Source organism: Pseudochaenichthys georgianus, chromosome 5 (genome assembly GCF_902827115.2).
Source record: "Pseudochaenichthys georgianus chromosome 5, fPseGeo1.2, whole genome shotgun sequence".
NCBI classification, from domain to species: Eukaryota; Metazoa; Chordata; class Actinopteri; order Perciformes; family Channichthyidae; genus Pseudochaenichthys; species Pseudochaenichthys georgianus.
The window spans coordinates 14,803,029-14,819,750 of record NC_047507.1 but is presented as its reverse complement, the minus strand read 5'-3'; the positions used below and the strand labels follow the sequence as shown (position 1 = coordinate 14,819,750).

Genomic DNA, 16,722 nt, shown 5'->3' with positions numbered 1-16,722 from the left:
CTTTGGCACAAGGTGCAGAGTTGCATCCCTTGTCTTTGTCACACTTGCCCCAGAAAGCCAATCAAATCAATCAGCAATGAAGAGTTACTAATGGGTCATACGTTTTAGTAGAACTGGTTAAATATCACAACAGGACTTTTTCTTCACCGGTTACATACATGCCTAATTATGAGTCTTATGCTATCCTAGATTTGTAAATATTAAAAGAATAAAAGCAAGGCAGCATCACAGTGGCTGAACCTAAACTTCGAGACAGCGAGAGAGACCGAGAGACCTTGGCTGTGTCCTTGTTGATGTAAGTAACACAGTAGCAGTCAAAGGGGTTGAAATCCAAACCTTACCCTGAGGTTGACTAGCCAGCCGGTGACACCCTGTCCCCTTTGTGTGTGTGTGTGTGTGTGTGTGTGTGTGTGTGTGTGTGTGTGTGTGTGTGTGTGTGTGTGTGTGTGTGTGTGTGTGTGTGTGTGTGTGTGACATCTGACAAGGTCTTTTAATATTTAAACATTGCTAATAGGGCGGCGTGTGGCGCAGTGGACTAGTGCGTTGGTGTTGCGATCAGTGGGTCACAGGTTCAAACCCCACTGTAGTCAGCATGTCGTTGTGTCCCTGGGCAAGACACTTCACCCCAAATTGCTCCTGTGGGGAGTGTCCACAGTATTGAGCATGTAAGTCGCTTTGGATAAAAGCGTCTAACAAGTAACATGTAATGTAAAAAAATGTAACGTAATAGCCAAACTCCTCTCACCTTTTGTTATTTCTAGGTCAAATGTTTTTGATTCAAACTTTATTTTGGGGTGTATGGACTATTCGGCTCATAATACACTTTTTCTGACTTTGTGCTGACCTTTTCTAGCAATAATGAAAATATTGGTTAGTTGCAGCCATGCTTTTAACCCATGTAGCGCACAGATTCAGGATTATTTCCTAATGGACCTGTGCATATTTCTTGTGTGTTGCTGCATCAACAACTATGCTCGGATGACACGTTCATAAAACCAAGCGCCTCTATTTTTTTAATGCAGATTGTATTAGTACCTCATACCATCTTAAAGATCAGAATGAAAACATAAATTAAATAAATAAGAATAATCTGTTTTTAGGTGATAAAACAGATGAGTATACCTTTATCAACACTGTCTCTTATATCTTTAGTGATTCACTGCATTCAACTTAATAGAGTTAATAGACTTAAATGGTTAGTTTTAGCAACAGCAGGACAGAAAGTGCAGGTTTATTTATCTGCTCGCACTGTTTGTGTTTATTAATAATACACCAGCTTTGTGTTCCGATAACTATCAACCACAATTTCTTTATGGACAGATTCACAAAGCAGTCAGAAAGGGTGTGGTCAGGTGGGATTAGAGACTCCTGCTGATGTTTTATTAAATTGGGAGGCTTCCGTCTGAACACTTTTAAAGTATAACCGACTTTGGCATTTATTGACTCATAATACTGTCCAAGTTTGTTGATTAAATTAAATAAAAACAGTATGAATCAGGCAGTGAATATATAAAATAAAAATGCTCAAATGAGATTGTATAGACTTAGAAAAACACATATAACCACAAGCCAAGTGAGGAGTAACATAGCATAACCTGCACTTTATGGAATTAGTCTCTTTGCAAACTTTCCTTTTAGTTTGTCGATGCCTCATTACAGCACTGACTTATTAACAGAAACTGCAGTATTCACAGTGTTTGAACACAGTTATACTTCCTTACTTCTTACTGCCGTTTTACAGGTTGATCATTTCTAATCGTCATTTCAAAACTCATCTGTAGTAATCAGATTAATCATCAGACTAATATTTCATTAATTCCAGCGGTCAGAAAAACAGAAAAAACGTCCTCAATATCAAAATGTAGATGTGGAAATAAGTGGGTATTTCTTGCCCTGCATGCGAGAGATGAATGTAGCTTCGGGCCACACTGCAGACTTCAAAGCAAAGATATGCAGCGAGGAAATAAGCCCGCCGCACTGGCAGCATAAAATATTGCGGGGGTATTTCTGCACGTGTTATGTTTATCTTTCAACCAGGCGCCACACATGCATGCAAATGTATGTGCAATAATTAGGATACCTTCACTTATGAGTGTATAAGATAAACTGAATGATTAAAGTTATTGTTTCCAGTCTACACCTTCATTATATGTATTATGATTGTTTTTTTTATAATTGTGTCGAACGAAATGTCTTTTAATGCCGAAAATGAGTCCATGTATACTGATCTCACCTGGCTGCGGTGCTCAGAGGGGGTGAGAGGGGGCTGAGCCGTGGAGCTGCCTACTGCCTGCAGGCTGGGAGCAGCTTTATGTTGCAGCCTGAAGTCATCGATGCCTTCAGCGCAGTCAAAGTTACTCTTCCACACCATTACCTGTAAGATGAATTCAAATCATTCAAAGTCACCAAACCAATAATCTAATTTACAAATAATGAAATGCACGACATACATACAGATTTGCTTTCTCTTTGTCAAAGTAAAAGGTAGAATTCAGACCTTTTGCAGTGAGGTTGAATGAGGTGCATAGTCAAAGTCAGTGTATTATCTACAGTAGTTGGCTAAGCTAACAGAATGTATGGCCAAGCAATGTACTGCTGTGGATCGGGGCAGCTGCAAAGCAAACAGTTTGAGTGTACACGAAATGTAGAATATTTTCACTGCAGTCGGACAGTAGTGTACAGACTTTGGTTAGTTCAGAATCATCAAAGTCATACAAAAACACTAACTAACCGATCGAGTAGACCAGGGGTGTCCAAACTTTTTTCCCAGAGGGCCACATACAGAAAAACATACAAAGGGCTGGGCCACTCACTAGAGGTGAGGTATACTGCCTCATAAGTTAAGTTATAAGTCAGCTAAATCAATCAAATGTAGGTAAATTATGCTTAATACTTGAATATGCTTTAAGAAAAACAACAGCCTACATCACAGCTCTCCATAGGGTTTACTTTATTTTGTTGGCAGCTCATTCCTTAAAACAGGAGCCTCAGATTGCTTATCATAAGAGGAAATAGGAAGGGTTTATTTCAAGCTTGTTATGAAAATAAGTTATTGGGCTTTTTTCTTATCAACTTAGATTTGATAGAAAATGTTTTCAACTTGAATTGACTGAATTAGTTTGAAGAGCGGGCTTCTTAACACATTCACACAGTGTAATATCTGTTTTCATATATATTTAAGAAGTACAATACAAGAAAAGCACAAGTTTCATTTTTGGGCCATACTCCATTATACTTTTTGAATTAGCTGAGGGCTGATTCAAAATGTCCTGCAGGCCGCTTTGGCCCCCGGGCCGTAGTTTGGACATCCCTGGAGTAGACCATCAATTCCTGTGCTCTGTATGATTACTTTTGGTCAATGTAATGGATGCTTTGAAGAGATCGTTAATAAGGGCTTCATTACCTCATCTTACAGCAACGTAAAGTAGAGAAAATATTCTAAAAAAGCCTTCACTTAAAGTAATATTGATCTTTTCTGTAGGTGGCTACATTTGGCTGCTGCCTCAGCACAGCAGTACGTTGCTTAGTGGCTTGCTTTCTGCTGTAGGTGATACACCGACTATGGATAGCACCTCATACAACAGCATTTTAAAACATCTGCAACCCCTAAACTCATTTTCATTCATTCTGTTTTCTAAATTGGCAATAAACCTTTTGGTAATTAATTGTATAAGGACAGCAAATAATAAGACCATTTATTAAACAAAAACTGGTTGATTTTGAAGGATCATCAAGAAAAGGTCATCACCTGCTCATCAGAACCTCCAGAGGAGAAATACTCTCCTGTCCTGGAGAAGGCCACACAGTTCACTGGACCCTGATGGAGGGGAAAGAGAAACAGACAAATATTATGATTTAAATAATACTGTCTGTGGGGTTTGTACTGTTGGTCCAGAAATACATTTAATAATGTTACCTTGGGCTTTGTAAAAACAATTTTTAATCACTTATAAATAAGAATACTTATAAACACTAGGCAGACACATTTAAATAAATCAATAATTAAAATAATAGTTCGTTGCAGCCTTTTAGAAATGAAACAATCCCTGTGAAAGTAGTGTAGTCTGTCTGTGTGATGCATTCGGACCATTCAATAAACTTCAAATCTTACATACATTACCTTTGAAGTTCGAACCTTATGATTGTATTTCTGCAGTTTACATATTGTCTGTCCAACATTTCATTAATATATCATTTTATCCTTTTAGATATTTGTGTAAAATTGTCTTAATTAGCGTATACATTTTTGAGAAATGGCCAAAAACATTCTTTGTGAGGTCAATGTGTCCTCTGACCTCCAAAATCTATTCAGTTCATCCTTGAGTAAAGTACAGATTGTGCCAAATTGGGAGTAATTCCTTTCAGGCATCCTGAGTTAGGGCTTTCACAGAAAGGGTACGGACAGACCAGACAACATGAACAACGTAATGCCACAAGCCAGATGGACACTTCGAAATACAGTTAGGTTAGAAGTTATTATAAAATGTACAATAAAGAGACGAGAACTGGAGAGGTGTTTTTGTGTATGTAGCTCATAGCATTTAGGAAACTTATGCCGACAACAAAAGCTGCTACTGCATGTGTGTGTGTGTGTGTGTGTGTGTGTGTGTGTGTGTGTGTGTGTGTGTGTGTGTGTGTGTGTGTGTGTGTGTGTGTGTGTGTGTGTGTGTGTGTGTGTGTGTGTGGGGCAGAGCAATCAATAACAGAAAGCTAAGACTCAGGTGAGGTGAGGTCACACCTGGTCAGAGCCAAAAAGGAACACCTGCAAGTGTCAGAACTGTTGCATGCTGTGTGTGTGTGTGTGTGTGTGTGTGTGTGTGTGTGTGTGTGTGTGTGTGTGTGTGTGTGTGTGTGTGTGTGTGTGTGTGTGTGTGTGTGTGTGTGTGTGTGTGTGTGTGTGTGTGTGTGTGTGTGTGTGTGTGTGTGTGTGTGTGTGTGAGTGAGTGAGTGTGCCTGTGTGCCTGGAGCGCAGACAGAATACAGCTTGAAAAACTCAAAGATCACACTCCTTTTTTCCATCCCACAATGCAGAACGGGGTTAACGATAAAAGTCTGAGCCCCCTGACTGTGATCAAAGAGAGAAAAAGGAGAGAACAAACTAGAGAAAGGAAAATAAACTGATGCTGGCCAGCAAAGAGGAGCTGTGTGTCCTGCGGCTGGCACCCAGACAGGCTGGTTTGGGTGAGGAATGGTTTCCCAGAAGCACCTGAGAGAAGCAGACAGTGTCACTATGGCAACACGACGGCCTGACAGACAGCATGTTCTGTCTCGACTCTGACTAACGCCTGCTGCCAGGCTGGCACTTGCCATGGCCAGACACGCACACACACACAGGCCGCGAACCTGACTGGCCTCCACATGCTGCTCTCCATAATTTCATGACTGACAAAAACAATGATAATCTTGCACTGGTTGACTTTTGTCGCTGTAATTTTTTTAAATATAAGTGTGAATCTGTTTCTCAGTCTGCGTCGTAATAAAACATGATGCGGTGGTCTTTTAAATGCTTTTAAATCATTAAACAGTCGACTTGAGTATGAATGTCTCCAGGTATGATTAAGTAAAGAGAAGGATAGGCATTCCATTGAAAAAGGACCAGAAGCATTAGTATCAGATTGAGTATTATCTAACACGCTAAAGTCACACATTAGGACATTGGAGAGAAAATAGGCTAAGTATATCACTATACATCTACAGGGGTGTATTGCAAGCTAGTTCTCAGGTTTTTTACCAAATAAGCCAGTCCTAAGAATTGGGGGGAAAAAAATGTCTTAAGATGTTTTTCAATTCAACCCGTATTATATAGAGAACTTACTTAAAGAATAACTCTCACTAAAGAGTGGGCCGTTTGTGTGCTTAACATTAGCTGTGAGTATAAAGTTAGCAGTAGCGTTATAGCTGTAAACGTGGCAGTGCAATGTGTGTGTACAGTTTATTTGTCAGACTAAACTGTAGACACACATTGCCTCAAGATAAGTTTCTCTGTCTTGCTTTCTACCTGCTGATATAAGTGTAAGGGGTTAGCCCTGAAGGTAGCAACTACTTTGGGTCAGGCTCACTCAGGGTTGGCTGGCCTTTAAAGTAGACCAGCTCTTCTTGTTTCAGTGTCCAGCTGCTCCTCCAAATATGCTCAGAACAGAAAGACAAATGAAGCTAAATCAGGCTGATTCTGTCCTGCCACAGGTAACCCCTGAGGCGAAGAAAACAACACATTTGTCAGATCCAAAAGGAAACATACTCCCTCAGTGCCTTCATGTGTTTCCATATACAGCACATGCACATAGCTGTACACACATACATCAACAAGCCGACACATAAACACACGTAAACCTACACACCCACACTCGAGCTAAGCGACTGGAGAGACAATTAACACCCTGAGCGCTCCCAGCACCAACAGATTGGCGACGTCACCACTGAGCCAAAAAAGAACAACAACAGAAACAAAGAAAGAGATTAGGAGAAGACAAATTTGGAGGTGTGAGGCGAGGAGGGGAAAGGGTGTTTTTTTATCTTGACGAAAGAGTCTTGGCAAGCAGTGGGTGACACAGACAAGACAAAGAAAGGAGAGGCATGCAAAGTCTACAGAGGGATGGGTAAACAGATGGACCACATGTGTCACTGGCAAGCCACCGATTCCCACAACTAGCCAGAAAGTCAGTCCATCAGCTGTTCAAACAAATAGATACAGTCAGTGAGCGACTGGTCCAGACTGTCGACATGGGAGTACAGAAGAGATGGGCGTTAATAGAGAAGTACAAGTAGTACTTGTACTTCATCGTTAGGATGATAACGATGGTGACGGTGCTTTCCAAATTAAAAGGTCTTGAAATCGACTAAATGTTATATATTCTCTTGAGTTGTCTAATTACATTGTCCTAAATGCTTCCAACTATTTTCACATGTAAAGTTACTTTTGATCAACGGTTGGTTTCATTTATTCAGCTTAAATGGCGTGGCATGCTTCAGTGTTGTGGAGTTAAGAAGCTTTCATAAATTGAACGTTTATTCATTTCAAGCCACACGTTTTGGTATACTTTTTAGATCTTGGACGTTTTTAACTGCATATTTGAACCAGATGAAGGAATATAGTCATAGGACTCATATTCTTCCGAGAAATAAGATGAGCAAACATTCTGGGCAGCAAAGACACGTCAAAGAAAGAAGAATTTTTAACCAGTGTTTTTTGTTTGGGTGCCTTTCTTTTGAAGAGGATGAGACCTCTGCTGATAATTAGGCTCTTAGTAAAACCCTCATGAACGATGAACAATGACTCGTCATAACCAGAAGAATTTGACTGCAATGGCGGCGAAGGTGGTGAAGACAACATCTCCCATGATTCCACGCAACTTCAAGACACCATCAAACTGTATTTTGTTATTGTTTTTGATAGATTGCTAGTGGCAGGATTTTACACATTGTTCGTTTAAGTCAGTTAAAAAGGAAAGGACCGAAACCAGATAGACAGAGGAAGAGAGGATGAGGAGGACAGGATCAAGCAGAACGGAGGCAGAAACACATTTCTGTTTCCTTCCAACAACCCTGAGATGAGTCATCATGAGTGGGCCGTCCGCTCGCCTGGCAAGTAATACAATATACCATGTACAAAAAAAGCCATAATACACTCACACGCATGTCATAATAAAAAATTGACAAAAGAGATGTCAAACACATACACATGCAGACGCCAACAGCAGACGGAAATGACCCATCATGATCCTGACTGGAAGGCCTGTAGGACATCTAAACGGTCTGTGTGTTTGTTTGTTTGTGTGTGTTTGTTTGTGTGTGTGTGTCTACCTGGTGTCCGTGCAGTGTGTACAGTAGCTTGCCCTCTACAAGGTCCAGTATCTTCATTGTGGAGTCACTGGATGCAGTGATGAGGAAATTACCAGCCGGATGGAAAGACAAGCTGTTCACCACACCGCTGTGAACTGGAAAACACATACAAACTCAATGACAGGACACCCATTTTGTTACTGTAATTCAAACTGAAGTGGAACCTTCTACAATTAAAGACAACAAATACCATCCCATTGTTGTTCATTTGGCTTTACTGTATTGTGTGGCTTTTAATGTTCAAATGTTCTGCCTGTAAAATAATGGAGTATTGAATGTATGATTAAATCATGATGACAGTAACAATGACTTGTCCATCCATACTATAACAAGGTATGTTTCTTTCCCTTTTCTCTCTAAAACTGCACCTCAGAGGAACATTGCTGTGATTTTAACACCTAAGGGGCATTGTTAGAGTTCAGTTTCTTGCTCAAGGACACTTCAGCTGGCCAGATGTTTGCTAACATTGTTGCCTGGATCCAATTTAAGTGCACTGGTGCTGTATATCACAACGCCTCAGTTGCTGTGTTACTTGAGAATGGCTTAACATCAGGTCTGCATTAGCATATTTGTCAGGTATAGAAGCCTGAAGCAACTGATCAAAACTTCCCCAGACCTGAAATCAATCCACCTTCTGGTAACTGGGTTCTTGAATGAGAAAAGACATTTGACTGGCAACGTGGTCCCTCTGCTGGCTACAAGATGCTATGACATAAGCTAAACTGACGCCTCTGGTCTCGCTGCAACAGGATGAAAAGCTGCACCAAACTATACTGAGAGCAGGAGGGTGATTTCTTTGGGTATGGCTAAGATTCATGAAGGGATAAAGAGCAAAGTATACACCAACATAAAATGAAAGCCATTAAAAAGCAAGGACAAACAATAGAAGGAGAAAGGAAAACTAAACATATTACCAATTACGAATAATTCCCATCGGTATAACAGTAACAACACCACATGTTAGCCACAATGTTATACTCTAGGCTGGTGTATTTGGTGATTTACTATAGCATGTAAAGTGAAGCACTGTGGAAAGGAGGAGGAATGAGAGGAGAGGGGAAGCTTTTATCTTCATGCCCCAGCTCCTCAGACACAGATGTGATTATCCATTATTAGATTTCACAACTCAAATCCATTTAAGAGAGCCGATGAGAACAATCACACTGAAAGGCAGACTGACAAAGAGGCATCAACATTCGGCTTATTGAATATGCAAGGTTCTTGATTACCACTTTAGTCGTGAGCTTTAAATCTTCATTTTTACTTGGTGTTATTTCAGTCGTTTGCTGTGTTTTTCACTGTGTTTAAAAGTGAGGCCTTACTTTTGCTGTATTGAGTCTGGGAGGGACTGGATGACAAGACGTTTACTGTTTGCCATATAAGACATATTTCTCTCAACACTGGGCTGTGAATTTACTGTGTTACTGATTCAAAATGTCGTCAAATCCTAAAAAAACGCCTGTGTTTAAATACGAAACAATTAGTACAATAGCTATCAAGCATCAACATATGCTTTACTGAGTGTCTTGACCCAAAAAATACATTAAATGCTTACATAAATGTGTGTCTTTGTTAGCTTGGCATTAAAGCTACAAATATGCAGTGATTGAAAGCAAATTATGGTTTACCGTAGCAATTTTAACGTGATCTGGTAATTACGTTATTATAAAATGTAACACTTCCTTCATATATATGTTGAGATGCCTTTACCTTGGTAGTGCTGGAGCATCTTATGGGATCTGATGTCCCAGACTTTGACAGAGTTGTCAGTACAGGCTGCAGCTATACACGTTCCACTGGGATGGAAGTCCACGTGATTTGCATAACTAGGGAGAAAGAAAAAACAGGACATTTAAGAAAATGATGTCTTTGGTCAAGAATTGACAGTACTTCAAATGTATTAATCCAACAGGTTAATTCAATTAATAAGGTTTTTGAAACACCCACCAGAGAAGATGTTCTGCTCTTTGTAAATGGTTAAACAATGTAAACGCACTATACAATAGAGGCTTTCAGCTGATGCTTTAAGAATTTTAAATGAATGAGTAGGTGTTCAGTGCCTTAGTGCAAAGAATTGAGAGAACAAATGGTAATGGGATGTGTCACATTTTTTGCTTAAAAATGTTAAATCAACCTAAACATTTCAAAATGTGACAATTATTTCTTCCGAACACATCAGAACATTTATTTCTCATATATCTTTTTTGGTCTCAATTGCTTACCCAGCATGTTCATAGAAAGAATGAATACACTCTCTACTGTTCTTGTCCCACAGCTTTATAGTCTTATCATCACTGGACGATACAATCAAACGATCGTCTGGAGAAAACCTGCAGAAATGTATTGAAAATGATCTTTTAGAAAGAAAGAAGTCAAACTGTGTGTGTATGTGTGTGTGTGTTCGTCGTACTTGGCACAGCGGACCCAGTTGATGTGCTGGTTGAGAGATAAGAGAAACTTTTGTCTGTGGACAGTCCACACTTTGATGGTCTTGTCGTCGGAGGCTGTGACCAGATTCTGCCCGTCAGCAGAAAAGTTTATACTGCGCACGGTGGCAGTGTGTGCCTTGAAAGCTGTTGACTCAGCCTTCCTGTGCACACACAAACACCAAGACAACTCTAAGTTAAAAAAGAAACTGTTAAAAACAAGTCAGTGTTGTAAAATGTGTGACTTCTTCTGTGTGTTGGCAGAATTAGGGGATTTAGTAAAACTGTGTCGTTTTGTTTTTCTTATGAATCAGCATCATTGTTCTTTGTGGTAGATCGCCAACGCTATACAAAATAATGAGATGATGGAAATGTACTTTAATAGAAAAGGTGGAATACTTCAAACTCACAGGCTGGGCACCCAAAGACGTACAGTCTTGTCTCTGGAGGCAGATGCCACCAGGTGGCCAGAGGGAGAAAACTGAACTGAAGTGACAGCATCTTTGTGTCCATCAAAACGATACGCTCTCATCTGGGGTTTCATGTTCCAGATCATCACACTTGAGTCCATAGAGCCTGTGGCTGGAAGAGGGAGAACAGGTGTGTAAACTGAACAACACATTTGGATGACGATGCAGGAAACATAGAGAAAGAGAAAGGAACCAGCAAACGGACAGCATATTCTCTGACCACAGACTGATAAACACACATGAACACATACAGTAATATTAAGTAGCAGTTACCAATTTGTTTCATGTTGCAGCTGAAGTCCACACTTGTAACATTGTCCCTGTGACCCTTGAAATGTCTCTCCAGAGTTGGGTCAGACTAAATGGGGAACAGAGAGACAGATTTAAGCAGCCACATATTAAAGATGCTGTGGACTTGTTTCAAAGTATTCTTAATAACATTAAACAGTAGTGGGGGGGAAAAAAATCACATAATCATAGATCAAGAGATAGGCGAACAGCTACGTCTACGCTTTTTTTATGGTTGGATAGAATCGGAGGGATGAAACCCTCTTTAATGATCACACATGCAGAGCACACAGCACACACTCAGAGCAGTGGGCAGCTATTGTACAGCGCCTGGGGAGCAATTGGAGTGGGGGGGAAGGGGGGTGTCCGGTGCCTTGCTCAAGGGCAACACGGCAGGGCCAAGGAGGTGAACTGGGACCTCTCCAAGTAGCAGTCCACACTCCATATTTAGGTCTGATCGGAGACTTGAACCGGCGACCCTACGGCTCACAGTCCAAGCCCTACTGACTGAGCCACTGACGGTTGTAATGATACTTCAAACTTTAGATAAAACCAACAAAATCAAGATACAGCTACATACATTATGTAGCAAAGGGCACATGACAGAGCAAAGTGTCTGTTCACACACACACAGGCATTTTCAACTTAAGACATCTTTAAAGGAGTAGCTGTTAGTATTACATTGAGTGATGGCTGAATACTATTAACTTCAGATTCAGGCTTCTGGTGTTGTGCATTCGGGCTTACTGTCACACTTACTGGGATACAGGATGGTATTAGTAACACCTGTTGTTTATACAGTAATATTAAATGTCAATGTATCTTATAAAATCAAATAATGATAATAAAAGCATTAATACATAATAATAGGCCTACATTAAGACACTATTTGTTTTTATTCTGGGAAATTGTGGTACAGCAGTTTAACTACAAAGTAGGAAAGAGTGCAAATGTAGAGAGGTTTACAGTTTTACAGTAATTAAAATGTCAAAACCTTATACAGTCTATGGTCAAAACACTTTTTTGAACTTTTTTTTTTAAACCAGTGCATTTTCTGCAATATTTACTACAATCGCTGGACGGTGCCGTTTAACTTTGTTGTAGTCTCTAAACCCAGTTTAATTCCAAAGAAACCAATAAATTAACACTCGTTTTGAGGCCTGGGCCCTGGACAGGCCCGGTTCTACGGGGGTGCATAAGGGTACATTGCACCCTCAGTTGAGTCGTTATGCACCCTCATTTGAAAAATGAAAAGTGAAAAAAAAGAAGTGAAAAATATTACATATATAATAATAATAATAATAATAGTAGTAATAATAAGAAGAAGAATTTAGTTGAAATAAAATAAATTGTAATTGTGGTTAAATAGCATTGTCTGCTGCATTTATTTGGTCAATTTAAACGGTAAGTAACGTTATTATGTCAGGTGTGCGTGACCTGTGCCACTGCGCGTTCGTCATCTGCAAGGTGCTTACACAGCAGTCAATGATGGACATCAGAAAATGGTTAAAACAACCAGCCCTTATCGCCAGCAGTAACACTGCATCTACTGCAGGTAGAACAGTTCAGATCATGGGACATTACGTTACCCGCCGCCACTGTCGTGGACAATAACGCCCGACTCGCCGGCTTTGCCCGCCTCGCCCACGGAGGCGGAGCAGCCGCAGCCGTCTTCGTTGCCCCAAACACCGCCACCCCTCAGCGGCCCGCAAGTGCCAGAGGACCTCGGGAAAACAGAGCCAGGTATATTTAAAAAAGTACCCAACTCGCCTGAAGGCTACTCATTTTGCAGCTCATGGATACAAAACAGAGATTGGCTGGAATATTCATGTAAGATGCCATCTTCTGCTATGCATGTAGACATTTCGGTTAAAGTAAGTCAGATACCTTTGTTAGGGAAATAATTGTCCTAGACTCCTAGATATGACGTGCATGACCAACCCTGACGTCTGTTATCTCCTTTAAGGAGATAGGCTGCTTTAGCCATAATGTTGTTGTTCCCATTCTATGACCGGGCAACCCGAGGTCACAGATGGTTTATTGTTGTGGGTCCACTGGGACACTTCATTCTCTGTGTTTGTGGAGTCCAAGGTGTGAAATCTTCGAGGCCACAAGTTTCAGACGCAAGTAACTCAGTGTTCCCAACTGTTTAGGCTATCTTCTCAAATATGTTGATTACTCTCTGCGAAACCAGTTAAATGGGCTAACGAGAGAGAGGCGCTCTAGAATTGACGTGGCAACTTTACCGTGAAGTCAGAACCTCTGGCTCTTGGACTTGTGATGTGAATTCTCCGGCCGAAGCTCCAAATAAACCATCAGTGTTTGACATCAAAGCTCCTGCTCTTGCTGTGTCTCCTTCATGAGTCGGTGACTCCCACTGCATTGCTACACAGAAGTTTCCTCTACAGCCTTCACCACAACAACTGGCGCCATGCTCTTATAGGCTACGTGATAAGGGAATGGGAAGGCATGAATCAAGCAAAGAGCACATAGATCCATAGATCTCTTTATTTTGCTCTCAAAGTGTACCAGATTGATGCTTTTAACTTCAATATGTAAAAAAAAAAAAAAAAAAATCTTCCCGGGGGTCCACTCGCCACTTATAAAAATAGCACTTTACCACTGCACCCTTTCTAATCTCAGATGCACCCTGAGTCATTTTGTTCTGGAACCGGGCCTGGCCCTGGAATAAAGTTGAATTTAGCCGTCAACGGGTTTTTTTCGCTGATTGTTTATGACGGATGAATATGAAACAATTTAGATGTATTGTTTCAATGCACAAATATTATCTTTTAATTTAAACGACAACAAAAAAGGAAACGCTTCAACGCGGCGTAAAGCCACATCTTGCTGCTCGCCGCGCAACCTGTCAGGCAGCAGTTTTCAAATGTGTACAATCGCAAACAATCTCCACCAATGATTTAAGCTATTTTCTGGTATTGTCTTTGAAAAACGCGCCCTACTTGAGCTATTCGTGGACTTTAGGTCTCTAAATGCGATTTAAAATACTGGACCTGTCTACAGTCTGACAAGAAGTGCTGCCTGAGAAACCTCACTATGGGTAAAATAAACCTCCCTTCCAGCAGGCTGAGTAACCAAGGAGACGGGGGCTGTGGTGCTAGTCGTTGCTATCCGGTAAGCTATCCGTTAAACTCAAGAGGAGGCTGTGGAGGATTCAGGGGGCCTCATGTTTTTGTGTACGGGGTCATTTGTAACATGGCAGAGCTGCACATCATAGGCCAAATCGTAGGAGCCAGTGGTTTCCCACAGAACAGCTTATTTTGTAAATGGGGAGTGCACACGGGAGGAGCATGGCGTCTTCTATCGGGGCTGAAGGAGGGTCAGACCCAAGTGGATATTCCCCAAACAGGAGACATGGCGTATTGGAGTCACCCTATCGATGTGCACTACGCGACTAAAGGACTCCAAGGCTGGCCGAAGCTTCACCTCCAGGTTTGGCACCAGGACTCTTTCGGACGCTGCCAGTTGTACGGTTACGGATACTGCCACGTCCCGTCCAGCCCCGGACATCACCGGATAAGCTGTGCGACCTGGAGGCCGCTCGGCTCCTGGCAAGAGCAGTTGTCCCAAATGTTCGTCGGCGGAGGACCGCAGCTCCGCAGCCCGGACCTGGTGTACAGCGGGGCGGACAGATACAGGCTGCACACCGAAGCCATGGGCAACGTGGAGCTGGAGCTCGGGATCATTATGAGACACTTTGACAAATATGGCGTCGAGAGTTAAACAAATGACTTTAAGAACTTGTGATGTTATATATTGCAAGCTGAGATCTTACACGTTTTTACTAACGTGTTGTACTTTTGTATCAATTGCATTTCTCGTTTAGCTGTTTAAGTAACCTTTTGTAAATAAAGATATACTATCGTATTAACGAAGGTCTTCTCTTGTTGTGATGTCCTTGTCAGACCCCTCTAGCCCAATGTCAACTGAGATTAGCAGGTGTAGTTATTGGATGGAGAATGAGAGTAAAGCAGCATTCAGTTATATCATGTTGATCTTCATCCTACAAATATTCACTAAACATTCCCTAAAAAGGTATTCAAAATGTTATATTGACATTTTCTGGACTAAAAGAGGAGAATACCCAGATCCCTCCACCCTACTAAACAATTGAATTCCCTTTTGTGATTATAATATGTGAATAGAATTTTCTAAATAAGGGTTACCTTGATGGACATTCTTAAGAAGACCTGCTCCACAAGTGGGTATTTTCTTTATCCCAATGCTACTCAACACATAAAGATTGATTTGTTAGGTTGTGGGCAAGCTATAAAGATACAAGCCAGGCATTAAACAGGGTGCCATTATAAGAACAACACTGCACTTTAGTCTTTCAAATTATCCATTTACTGACTTCCATATGTAATCTGATTTACTTTCAGACATATCAAATAAAGATCCCTACTCTAACTTAAAAACTCACAACTTTACTTGACATTTCCAGTCATAGGAAGTGACTAATTATGTTCTGTCAAGTCATATTTAAATACAAATGTAAAGTACTTGAGCTTCACTTGAATATTTCCATTTTCTGCTACTTTTGTATTCTTCTCTTGCTCAATTCAGAGGGAAATGCTTTACAATTATTGTTCTCTACTACAATCATGCAATATTGCACTAACAGTCCACTTGCATGCATCAGATGGATGACAATAAATGTTCGACACATTACATATGATTTGTTGGTTGGTATGGATAAGGATAAGCCTTCATTAGTCCACTTTTACCACTTGCAACAAGATATACACAGTAATGTAGTGCATCACTAATTATTCATTAATATAATTGTAATTCTTAAATTAGCTATTCTTTATCATGAGTACTTTTGTTATTCTTTAGGTGGATCCTACTTAGGCCTGATAAGTGGTGTAAAGTAACTGTGGATATACTCAAGTACTGTTCTTAAGTAACAGTACGTACACTGTTATTTAACAGTAACAATCTGTATAATGAGTACTTTTACTTTTGGTACTTAAGTATGTTTTGATGTCAATACTTTGTTTTACTTTTGTTGAGACTTTGAATGCAGGACTTTTACTTGTAACAGACTCTCTGATATGTCTACTTGTTCTGACATGATCTGAGTACGTCTTCCACCCCTGCACACAGGGCTATAGTAAATGATATTGAGAGTTCCCATATCATGTAGCAGTAAAGAAAGACAGTGAAACTACAAACAAGAAACCAACTTCAGCTAACGCAAACTTACCGGGGCAGAAGACATCTTTCCTGATATCGGAGACAAACAGCCGGTGAGAGCGACTGATATGACCGTAAACCGAGTTTGACTGAACGGTAATGATTGAATACGGTAAAATTAGACAAACGATGGTGTGTTTTTGGCCCACCGGTCGGCTAACGTTAGCTTAGCAACTTTATATTAGCCGGTAGTTCTTGACAACAACACAGTTCAGTTTACGCGCCGCGATTGGGCGCTGATTTCTTAAAGGGAAAGTTGTACCATTAATATTGTTTATGTGTACAACTTTAAAGTCGCAGCGATACAAAAAATTCAAGTATAACGGAATGAAGCGCTTCATAGTTGGTTGATCGAGTTTCAATTATTGATTTGAAATAAATCTAGTTAGATATTAGTGAAAACTTTCATTTTCAAGTGTAGTGACGCGTGGTTGTCGCCAGAGGTCAGCAGTGTAGCGTCAATGAGGAAACACAGACAG

At 40.6% G+C, this 16,722-nt stretch overlaps 2 protein-coding genes across 6 annotated transcripts in view; one reads left to right on the top strand and one right to left on the bottom strand.

Annotated features, from left to right (window-relative positions):
- Positions 1-16,517, bottom strand: part of poc1a (POC1 centriolar protein A) — a 40,996-nt gene extending 24,479 nt beyond the window's left edge. Inside the window, exons 1-9 of one of the 5 annotated variants that reach the window (XM_034083997.2) lie at positions 16,254-16,517; positions 11,009-11,093; positions 10,676-10,847; positions 10,250-10,429; positions 10,062-10,169; positions 9,550-9,665; positions 7,801-7,934; positions 3,749-3,817; positions 2,234-2,374 (exon numbers count right to left, since the gene is read on the bottom strand). In XM_034083997.2, coding sequence (XP_033939888.1) covers positions 2,234-2,374; positions 3,749-3,817; positions 7,801-7,934; positions 9,550-9,665; positions 10,062-10,169; positions 10,250-10,429; positions 10,676-10,847; positions 11,009-11,093; positions 16,254-16,268 — 1,020 coding nt within the window. In that variant the 5' untranslated portion in view covers positions 16,269-16,517. Of the gene's footprint in view, positions 1-2,233; positions 2,375-3,748; positions 3,818-7,800; positions 7,935-9,549; positions 9,666-10,061; positions 10,170-10,249; positions 10,430-10,675; positions 10,848-11,008; positions 11,094-12,607; positions 12,705-12,793; positions 12,901-15,210; positions 15,234-16,253 lie in introns of those variants that run through there. The other 4 variants (XM_034083998.2, XM_034083995.2, XM_034083999.2 and 1 more) reach the window with 4 other exon arrangements.
- On the top strand, positions 13,994-14,915 carry b9d2 (B9 domain containing 2). The gene has a single exon (XM_034084001.2). The coding sequence runs from the start codon at positions 14,081-14,083 to the stop codon at positions 14,765-14,767; it is 687 nt and encodes a 228-aa protein (XP_033939892.1). The 5' UTR covers positions 13,994-14,080; the 3' UTR covers positions 14,768-14,915.
- Positions 16,518-16,722: the final 205 nt, after the last annotated feature.